This window comes from Mus pahari, chromosome 4 (genome assembly GCF_900095145.1).
Source record: "Mus pahari chromosome 4, PAHARI_EIJ_v1.1, whole genome shotgun sequence".
In the NCBI taxonomy this organism is placed as follows: domain Eukaryota; kingdom Metazoa; phylum Chordata; class Mammalia; order Rodentia; family Muridae; genus Mus; species Mus pahari.
This window is the reverse complement of record NC_034593.1, coordinates 19,156,481-19,168,413: the sequence shown is the minus strand read 5'-3', so window position 1 is coordinate 19,168,413 and position 11,933 is coordinate 19,156,481. Positions and strand designations below refer to the sequence as shown.

The window sequence follows — 11,933 nt, the reverse complement described above, 5'->3', positions numbered from 1 at the left end:
ATAGGTGGAACAATAATATGAACTAACCAGTACCCCAGAGCTTGTGTCTCTAGATGCATATGTAGCAGAAGATGGCCTATTCAGTCATCATTGGGAAGAGAGGTCCGTTGGTCTTGCAAACTTTCCCAGTACAGGGGAATGCCAGGGCCAAGAAGTTGGAGTGGGTGGGTAGGGGAGCAGGGGCATGGGGAGAATATAGGGAACTTTCAGGATAGAATTTGAAATTTAAATTAAAAAATATCTAATAAAAAAACAAAATTAAAAAAAGAAAGAAAGAAAGATTTTATTGTAAATTAATGAATACCCATGACAAACTCTATATGTTAAATAACTATGTAAAATAATATAAATTAAGTAGGTGTGGCGTTGTCCACCTTCAGTTCTGACTTTCTAGAGGCAGAAGCAGGTGTAGTTCTATGAGTTTAATGCCAGCTTTGTCTATTCACTGAGTTCCAGGACACGGGTTCCATAGAAAGATTCAGTTTCAAATGAACTGGTATGTAGATGGATGGTTAGATAGATAGATAGATAGATAGATAGATAGATAGATAGATAGATAGATAGATAGATAGATAGAGAAATTGAAAAAGGAAAACAACAACAAAAGAATTATATAAATGATGAAGGCTCAGCTGATGAATCTGTTGCTACTAAGCCTGAAGATATGAGTTTAATCTCTTGGACCCTCACAGTAGTATGATCAAAGCAATTCTCTCTAGATTTCACCTGACTTCTACATGTCTATTGTGGCATGCATGCATGCATGAATGTCCCGTCATGATAAACAATAAATTTTTAAATGTTTTGAATATGTTTAAACAAGCTAGTATGCTTTATTGAGAGTAAGGGTTAAAAGCAAAAAAAAAAAATGTTTTAGTGAAATAACATATAGTTTCTGTGTGTGTGTGTGTGTGTGTGTGTGTGTGTGTGTGTGTGTAAATGAACAGGGATTATAATGGAAAAGAAAGCAATGTAATAAAAAGAAGCAAGAAAGTGTACAAAGAGAGAGTGAGAAAACTAGACAAAGTATTTAGACTTTCATTTTGGGAAAACAGACATGAAGGCACAATGAGGAATGAATACTTGAGCAAATAAAGGGGACCAGGAAAGTGGACAGGGAAGAGAAACAGGGAGAGTAAAAAAGTAATTGTTAAATTGTAATTAATATCACAAACAAATCATCATATGTATGCTAATTTAGCTTTAGAGTTATCTGTATTCTATATGTTATAAACATGCTGGTTTCCAGGATAGTGTTGATGGCTCTTATGAGAATGGATAGGCCACATGTCCCCAGCTTTCTGTTTATGACTGTCATATCTTCATTGCCTGATATCTCAGTCAGGTAAATTGCAAAGCCATGCAGGTCACAACATTACAACTTATTATATTCCTTGGGTCTCATTCCTCTCCCTCCTTCTTCCAGGAGAACTGCTTCAATTCAGAGAAAATAGCTACAAAATACTGTGTCATCTTTAACTTGTGAAAAGTTTTATCAAACTTAGTATTGACTGGGATTTGAGAGATTTAAACACGTTTGTTTTCAGTTAGCAGACCTGATGAAATGAGGGATGAGAGAAGGGTTGGTAGGTACTGATACCTTTTAGTTCATGTTCTTTTCCAGAAAGACATAGGATCTATTCTTCATCAGTGTATCTTCAAAACATTCTGATGGCATAATCCTAAGCATTAATATATTAAAAAGTTCTGATTGGCTATTGGTTACCAACAATACATACTATTTTTTTTTAAAAAAATCATATTGAAATCATTCCTTTCCTATAGCCATTGCTGGCCTGAACATGTTAAATCATTTTTTTTAAGAATGAATCTCTGTGTTTCTATTAAGTAATATTTATCTGTCTATCCATCCATCATCTTCTGTCAACCTACATATTTATATAGATCATGTTCCAATTTTCCCTTTCCTATAATTTTAAAGTCTTAGGATTACTATTGCTGTGATGAAACTCCATAAATACAAGCAACTTAAGAAGGAAAGGATTTATTTTACTCAGTTTCACAAAGCACAGTAAGGAGGGCAGAAACCCAGGCAGGGCAGAAACTCGGATGCTGCTGCTGATGCAGGGTCCATGGAGGCATGTTCCTTACTGCCTTGCTCCACATTGTTCATGCAGCCTGCTTTCTAATAGAATGCAGCCTGCTTTCTAATAGAACACAGAATCCTCAGCTCAAGATGGCACCACCCACAATGGACTGGGCCAACTCCCAGCATTCATTAATTAAGAATATACCTTACACCTATATCCTATGGAGGCTACTCTTTTCAATTAGGGTTTCCTCCTTTCAGATGACTTTAGCTTGGGTTAAATTGACATAAATCTGGACAATTAACCATTATCAGCTTGACACATAACCACATCACCATTAAACCACAACCTTTCCTTTCCATCATCATCCTCAATATCTTACATGAAAAATATAAATAGCAACCTCGCAGTCTTTATAGTGAAACAAATTAGAAGCATTAAAATTCAGTCCTTTTAAAATATCCAATATACTCTCCTTCTCCCTAACTCCAGCAGATGGGAGAGCTAGCCCCTGGGTCACGAAATCAGGAGAGTTGGCCCTGTCCCATAATGGCTTAAGCATTTGGTGGCCTTACTGGGGCAGTGCTGGAGAGCTCACTCTGGTGGTCATGGTGCAGGAGAGATGCAAGGCTGATTAACCCAGCTACCACCCAGGCCCAGATCCAGGGCTATGAGTTGGCCCACATCAACAACTACATTATCTGTGAACTGCTGAGCCATATGAAGGGGCAAGTCCTGCAGACTTAATGCTTCAGAATATTTGTGACCCAGGGCAACAACAATGTATCTGAGGGAAAGTTTTTGTGATAATCCAGTATTGATAGAGCAGCAGATGTTAGAAACCTCAAATTAGACTATTGCAATGAACATTTGCGAGTAAAATTATGTAGACAAAGGGTATTGAACATAAGATTTTGATACTATTCTCAGTCAACTTTTAGGCAGCCCGTAAAGACACATGTGATTTTTACCTGCTTCTTATTGTTTTGATGATGCCATCATTATACTTAAAATACCATGTCATGCCCGTTTTCTCTATGCTCTTTTAGGTAGTTATTTTTATCAAAAAATACTGTTGTCTTCTAGCCATTAAACACAGAATATATAAAAATAAAAAAGGAATTATAATAGAGATTTTGAAGTCTAATATATCCTTTATGTATGTAAGTATAAATTATAATTAGAGTAAATATGAGAGAAATATAAAAGGTTATCCTTTTGATGATAAACTACCATTTTATGAGCATATAGCATGTTAAAAGTAATACAATCCTATTTACATAAATTTATAAATATTCTGGGGTGGATAATTATATAATTCAGATGAAGCTCACACTCAGCAGTAACCTCAAAGCAATTTATACTTTTTTAAAGAGAAAATCTAATTAAAATATGAAAATCAAAATCAATGAAGACTTTTTCTTTTGTCTGTCACAGGGTCCAAGTTTTCTCTCTGAGGCCATTTTTCCAACACATGCATCAAAAATTGAAGAAGTAGATCCGTCTTTCAACCTCCATGAAGCCATTACTAAGGTGGGCATGCCCCTGTGAACTCACAAATAGAATGAAAACAACTTTTTGTTTTTTTGTTACTGTTATTTGTTTATTTGTCTTCCATAGGTAGAAGAGAATAATCAGTCAAGACAATGCTTTCATAAGTAGTAATGATGATAGAAAATGTTTGGGAAAGAGATAATAAAATCATTCAAGAGAAATGATAGATGCAGGATTTAAGACAAACCAAGTGTCAACAAAATAAATATTTTTGCCCTTAGCCTAAAATCAAACTTGTCTTTTATTTTCAATGGACAGGAAATTCAGATGATCATAAAAAAAAATAAACTTTCTAACTTATCTATCCAACATTTCCTTTTAGTACATTTATTTCTTGTACTTTTAACTATTTAATTTGTATGCATGTGTATATATGACACATGGGAATAGACATGTGTCATGTGATCACATAGTATGAATGATAACTTTCTGATGTCAGTTGACACTTGCCTTCTACGATGTGGGTCATCAGACTCTCAGGCTTGGCCAGTAGTCACCTTTACAAACCGAGCCACCCTATGGGGTCTGTTGCACACATAGTTTAGTCTCAGTAAAAGAGAAGCTTGTTTTATTGGGTAAAGAACTGCATTTATAATATGGCACTTTTCTGCTGTGTATCTTTAGCCATAATTTTATTATTCAGAAAAAACATAATTTTTCCAGAGTGGAGAAAATAAATTTATGGTTTCTCTTATCAAATGGCATCCTATGAGTTTTTACATTTACAAATTATTATTCTAACCTGTCAAAGCCTGACTCTTCAGGATAGACTTTGCAGTATATATTGATATTTCAGTACCATTAAAATAATCCATATTTATGTGTACTTACTAGAATTATTTAGTCATCCTTAAATCTTAGAAAAATATGACAGGCCGTTTTTCTCCCTAAAAAGAGGAAGTGTGGTAAAAGGCGCGAACCTCAGCATGCGGCCACTGCGTAAGTTCAGGATTGAATCCCAGGGGTCTGTACGTGTCTCTGATATTCAGGAACTATGTAAATTTAGTTTTTGAACTTCGGAAGTGAAGTTTGAATTACAGTCTACTTAAAATTCATCTAAGCTCATAATATTTATTATGTTTTCCTTTACAATCAACTCCAGTTGCCTGAATTCATTTTCAGTACCTTCATCTTATTTCTACATTATTATGCAGATATAACTAAAGAGAAGTTGCCATCAGATCCTTCTTTACCATTTAAAATACAAAGTACGTTTCTAATACCTAGATATTATATACATATTACATATGTTTCCATATATTTGTATATGAATATACAAAGGGAGATATAGGACTTTAAATGGATATTTAGATAAAAAATCATCTGTATATATAGCATATGCTCGACAATTCACTTAATCCTCTGAATACCTGTTCTACATTTGTTTGCTCTTTTTAAGAAAATTCTTATGGGATTATAAAATGATGCAATCGTTATATTTTTCTCTATTTCTTCTTTTCTATTGATTAGAGAAATAAAGGATTTTTGTGAAATAGCAACTTGAGACTGTATTGACATCAGACATATAAAGGGGTTAGTGATATAGATGATGAAATCTCCAGACACAGAACTTGCTTGGCCTTACTTCAGAGGATGAGTGCACATTAATTCTCAGTAGCTGGGATTTTGCTCCACATAACAACTAGAACTTTTGGGAGTATTTTGGTAAAAGATGGGTGAGTAAACAATTGGCTAGGAACACAGCCTGACTATTTACAGAGGCTCAGCACTCCATGTGATAACTGAGTATACATAAGTATCACATGGATTGCACACTTTTCTTCCCTCATGTTCTACATGTGTTTTCTATTATATTAGATGTTAAACATATATTTTTATTAGAAACTTAAAGAAATATTCGACCAAATTCCTTGCCTTTAAAAGATCATAAACAAAGTAAGAGCATACCATAGATATCTATGAAAGTTTTAAATATATATGTATATATCCCAATGTTAATTCTCCTTCCAAAATTTGAAAGTTTATGCATTCACAAACATAGCATAGACCAAGGGAAGAAATTATACTTCAGGAGTTCAGACTTAAATAATTAGTAGCAGGAATGGAGATCCATAAAGAAAATATTTAATATTATGTGACTTGATTTTAATATCCAGTTTTATTATCATCATAATCAACAACAAAAACAATTAAGAAATTCAAACACATAGCTTGGTAATATGTAACATGAATTTTTGTTTTAGTGTACCTCCAAAGTATTAATATTTTACAATTGAATTTTATTTTATTATTAATATAGAAAGTAATAGACTAATTATATTCAAAGATAATAAGAATGATGTTAGTATTTTCTCAACAAATTTGATATTCTTAACATTAAAACTTAAAAAGCTAATGTCTTTAAAGTAGATTATTTACCTGGATTTTCTGAATAATATTTGTATGTGAGAGCCAAAAAGTAGTTTTTTTCTATTGTCTCTCTCTGTATCTAGTAATGATTTATAGCTTTTCAACATGAAAAAATAGTGTTAGTCTAATTAAATAAATAATGGTGCTATGTTTAATATATAGACATTGAGGGTAAATTTTAATGTGTGAAGAATTATGATTGTTAGAATATTGTATCTGCTGTAAGTGGTTTGACCACAGTGTATTATTGACAACTATTCTATACTGCAGTGAAATGACACTTATCTAAGTTAGGAAACAGAAACATGTATATGTTGTTATTTACTAACTAGGACAAATCTTGTACAAGGGATGCTATATAAATTAATAAGAGTGATTAGTATTGCTTTAAAATATTATTATTTAACATGACTACTCAATGATGCAATATTAGCCAATATTGAAGAATTTTTGAGATTTTTCATTTAACTGTCGTCACCTTTTAAGGCTAACATCTTAAATCCTTTCAGTCAGAGCTGATTTTCAAACAGTACTGATGTAAGACAAAATAGTGTATTAATATTTGTGATATAATCAATCACCGTCTCCCAGAAAGCATCTCTTTGCATTTTAGAACTTTGATAAAAAACACAAATGTAATTTTATATCAATCTAAATTTTCTATGTACTAAATGACAACTGTTTATGTTTTGTGCTTTTCTGCATTTAACCAGTGTTTCAAAATAAACCAGCAATCTCCATTCATGTTAAGTGAATTGAGTCCTTGAAAGCAGGTCTTCAATGTTGTCTTTTAAGGTTTATTTTTCTCTCTGAATCTTTCTTGGCATTTTTCTTTTGATATAAAGCACAGGACCTAAGAATGTAATGAATGAGACTCAGTACGGATGCCAAAAGTTGCAGTCCATCATGGCTTCAGCTGTCAGTGCTGTGTGTGAGGCTGCTGAAGGACCACACATGCTGCAGGGATGGATGATAAGCAGGCTCTCCTTACCCTCTGCTGTAGTGTCTTACAAATCACAGTTTAGCTTCTGAGTTATCATGAAAGCCACTCTAATTCCTTCAAAGACTAAAGCATGAATAAAAACTAGTATAAATTCTAGCTGCTTAATCCTTTAGTAAGTACATTTAAAAATCATCATGTATTTATATTTTAAATAAGCTTATTTCTCCTCCTATACTCAGGGGTTTTCTTACTGTGTCTCTAAATCTTCAACAATTATCTCACAAATTGTTATTAACTACCTAGGCATTTCTGTTAGTTGACAATAAACCAAGCATGTGGTAAAATCACTTGAATTACAAAATCAATAAACACATATAAGTTGGTTCAAAGGGATATATCTAAAAGTCATTTTAATGTCACAAGCCAAAAAAAAAGATAGTGATGTCAGCAAAGAGTAGTACAAACAAAAGCAGAGGAGGAAAGACCCACCCTGAAACAGCAAACGCCCAGCTCCATAACAGCCTTGAAGAGAGAGGACAGACCAGGACATATGGAGAATAATTCACCAGGAAGGGGCATTCAAAAATTTAAGGCATTTCACCTTTGGCATGCATGAGTTTATTTGAAGGTGATTTAAAATTAGATGTTGGTGACAATGTGTGAAAACCATAATAAGTATTTGTTAAAGGAAAAACATTGTCAAATTTGAGGAACTACTTTAAGAGGGACCATAAAGTTACAGAACATGAGATGAAAATAGAGGGAGATAGTGGGATTTTATTATTTGTGTCTGAAGAAAAATGATACTAGTGAACAATACTTAGTAAAATTCCCTTACATGGTACAATGACATAATCAGAATGAATTCTGCTTATGAGCTTACTCATGAATAACAAATAATTGGTTTTTCATTGTTTGTACAGAATATGTATGAAAAATATCTTTAAAAAGTACTATTGGATTTTAAGTGAAGTAGAGTTCTATAATTTTTTTTCTTTCTCTCTTCCATAAAAATCTACCCATTTCCACACTATGTTGATCTCAATTCATAGCATCTTTTTCTTCTGTTTAATATTGCTAAGTGCAGGTGTCCATGCAATGCATGAGTATGTGCGTGTGTGTGTATGTGTGTGTGTGTGCATGTGTGTGTGTTTGTACAAATACATAAATATATAAATACAACCTTCTGAGCAGATTTTTTTATATACCATTTTCGTTTTGACTATTCTATATAGTACAATCAAGAAAGGGGGTCACGCCTGAAAGAGACGTATTCTCCTCCTAAGCACTCATTACTTGCTAGGTAGTTCTTTGTCTAGAGGTGGGACAATGTGTGTGTGTGTGTGTGTGTGTGTGTGTGTGTGTGTGTATTCATTTCATTTCCACTTTAATTTGGTATTTCACTGTTTGGTCTTGTTGACACATCTATTTCTAGGAGAGACTGTTTCCCTATAGACTTCCTAGTATTCTGGCTCTTAAAATCTTTCCAACCCCTCTTATGTGAGGTTACCTGAACAAAGGAAGCAGAAACTGTAATGTAGATATATGCATTGAGTTTATGTTTCCCAGTGATATCTGAATATTATTCATTTGTGGTTTTCTGGGATAGTTTCCATTTAATAATTCTTATATAATTTGCATTTAGAAAATAAAATAATATTTGACCTCATTTCATAGATATATCTTTTAATTTAATTTTCAATAATGTGAAAAAATAGTGGCAATTTCACTAATGATAAAAATCATCAGGTATATTTTGATTTTCAACATTTCAGGAGATATTAATTACATATTCCTATCAACTGGTTTTCTGAGTAAAATAGTTACCACTATATTGATTAATATTTTACTACCTTAGCAATTATTCTAAATAGATGAACCCTGAAATGTTAATCTATTTTAAGAGATGAAATCTTAGCTTCCCTCTCCTTTTGAACATGATCTAGCTGAGTGTTCCAGCCTGGACTAGAACTGGCAAGCATTATGATGTCATGTGTGACTTAGTTGCTTCTTTCTTTTCTTTTTTTCTTTTTTTCTTTTTTTTGTGATTTTCGGTTTCTAAGGCACGTTTTATTCTCAAAACTGGTGAAGTTCTCTGGTATATGTCTTAAAACTAACATAACACCAGGCTGTCATTTTGATCTGAATCATCAAATATCAGCATTTCACAAAGTGCTCTAATGTTGGCGATGAATTGTTTGGATAAATCTTTTTACAAAAATCAAATGTAGTAATACTTATCCTCCCATATATATTTTTTTACCCCAATGTATATATTTATGTTCCCATGTGTATATTTGAAATTATTCTAAATATATAATCTGAAAGGAAATATTTATACAATGTTCCATGTTGTTTGAACTTCATAATAATAGATGCAAAGTGTCTTTGTGGGGAGTTCCACTTCATGTCCTCATATCATACATTAAAACAGATAATATCCTGGGGAAGTATTTTCAATGCAGAAATCACATGTTGTAATGAAAACTGTGGGTTAGAGCCACTTAAGGGAGAAGATAGTACATTAAAACCAAACTTTTATGCACCGAGAAGGAAATATTATAGTTTTTTTTTTTAACAAATGTATAATTAAACTCAATGTCTTCCTTTACAGAAATTGGAGATTGCTTTGCAGATATGATTTTTTTTTAAGTACAGGAGTTTAGTTTATTGTTTTTCATTATACTGTAAAAATGTTATAGTTTCTAAAGGAATGCCTGAGATAATCAGTTTTTGTTGTTTTGGTTTTACTACCTAAAAGGTTATTATTATTATTTAAAATATATCAACATTTAACAATCTTTATTAAAAATATTAGCCATCAACATAAATATTGTAATCAATGCTACAGTGTGTTAAAAGAATTATTACTGCATTGTAAGATATGAAACTAGAAAGCCTATTACCCTCTGAATGTGCATACTTTACTCAGTTATATCAAAATCAAGCCCTGGGAGCTAGAGATGAGACTCAGTGGGTCCATTTTCTGTTTGTTTGTTTGTTTGTTTGTTTGTTTGTTTGTTTTTTTGTAGCAGAACCTGATTTAGTTCCTAACATTCCTACTATGCATCACAAAAGCACCAAGAACATAAACACAGAAGAACTTCATGTTGCCTTTATTCTGGCCCGGCAAATACCCTCACACATGTACATACGTGCATTCCCACAAATGCATAAAAGTAAAATAAATCTACCTATAAACAAAAAAGAAGAATTCTTATTTGAACCTGTATTTGTTCATATACAGCAAAAATATCAGCACATGAGCAATGTAAAATATTGTTGGAAGGTATATAATGACGTGAGAATAGATGTATATGAATATAAATAATGTGACAAATTTAAAGGTCAACGCATGCATTTCAGAAGCTTTTTACATCTAATTCAAAATGTAGTATCCCAATAAGTAGAATAACCATTTTGGTGATAATTCAATTTTGTACACTGTGCACATATGTGTTTCTTATTTTCAGAACCTATCAAGAAATTGGAAATGAATTTATGTTTTGAGTTCCACATTTCTCACTTACTCTGAGTAGGAATGTATGTGTTTTGACACCAGTCTTGGACAATGTCACTGTCAAAGTCACCTAGATGAATGTAGAAAGAGAGAATAGTAACCAGTGCATAAAAGATGAACCCAAGGGTGTAAGGTCAAATGACTTTTCCAAAAGTGCTGTTGAAGCAAACTTGTAAAATAAAGAGATTTAACAGCTCCAGGCACTGTCTACTTATTAAGAAAAAAAATCTAATATAATACTACATATCAAGATGACCTGTGCCACCTCTTGGAGTCTATCATAGACTTTAATCTGAAGAGTTCAGTGCCTTGAAAGTAGGCCCCATTGTCTCAGAGGAGAGTGAAGTCACAGCTGGCCATATGTGTATATGTGCACAAACAGACACTTATGTAGTAAGAACTAATAAGTGACAGAGATATTCATTTTCACTTCCTCCCATATTACTTCTTGGAAGCCCACTCTATCTTCCATTAGGATTTCCAGTTTCATACAGATAACTTAGTGTTGGTTTCTTCTTCTTCTTTTTTTTTTTTTTTTTTGTTAACTGATTTTTTTACTTTACAAAATTAATTTGTAGAACTTTACTGATTGGAACTCTATTAGCCTTACATCAGTTAATAGAGATTCATAGGGTAAAATCTCTACCTTCTAAAATAAAGCATAATCTATTTTAACCATATTTTATTCAATGGTCAATATTATACACATTGGATTTGTTTCTAATATTATCCTATTTATTACCTATTCTCAATCTTGTTCAATACATATGCAGAAAGTCTATAAATTATATATAGATAAATCTATAATAGATATATTTCTTCAGTCCTTCAAATACAGCTCTGGATTTGTTATCTGTTGCAATTTTTTATCTGTCTCCTATATTGAATGTTAACAAGTTGAATTCCCCGATGAGGAAAGGTGTTGTGAAATGCATTGACTTTTCCTTAATGCTATGCTGTACTATATTGTATCAGTGATAGCCTACTATTAAAGGAAATGGAATCAAGTGCCTGAACTGGTAAGAGAGCCATCTTTGCTCCAGTGCATTGCTAGGGAGAGGGGGGACTGCAGAAGCGACATAGCTACTGGAACGGACTCCATTTCTGGCTCCAGACATCTGGCACCTTTCCTGCCAGAGGAGAGGTGTCTGCCCGGGAGGGTTCTCACTGCCTGAGCTGGTAAGAGAGCCATCTCTGCTCCACTGAGTTGCCGGGGAGTGGGAAGCCTGTAGAAGCAACACAGCTTCTGGGAAAGATCCCCTTTCTGGCTCCAGACATACAGAAACCTTCCCCACCAGAAGAGAGGTGTCTGCCCAGGAGGGCTCTCACTGCTTGAGCTGATGAGGGAGCCATCTTTGCTCTGGTTCGCCTAGGCTCCAGTCTGCACTGATGACAGTGTGGACCACAGAAGCTACACAGCTTTGGGACAGACAGAAGCAACCTAGCTTCTGGGACAGACCCTGTTTCAGGCTCCAGACATTTGGGCACCTTCCTC

General features: G+C 33.5%; 1 protein-coding gene across 1 annotated transcript in view; it reads left to right on the top strand.

The window, feature by feature from the left end:
* Positions 1 to 11,933, top strand: part of Naaladl2 (N-acetylated alpha-linked acidic dipeptidase like 2) — a 686,844-nt gene that overhangs the window by 502,283 nt on the left and 172,628 nt on the right. The window contains exon 11 of the mRNA XM_029538072.1: positions 3,489 to 3,584. Within this exon, the coding sequence (XP_029393932.1) occupies positions 3,489 to 3,584 (96 nt within the window). The remainder of the gene's footprint in view (positions 1 to 3,488; positions 3,585 to 11,933) is intronic.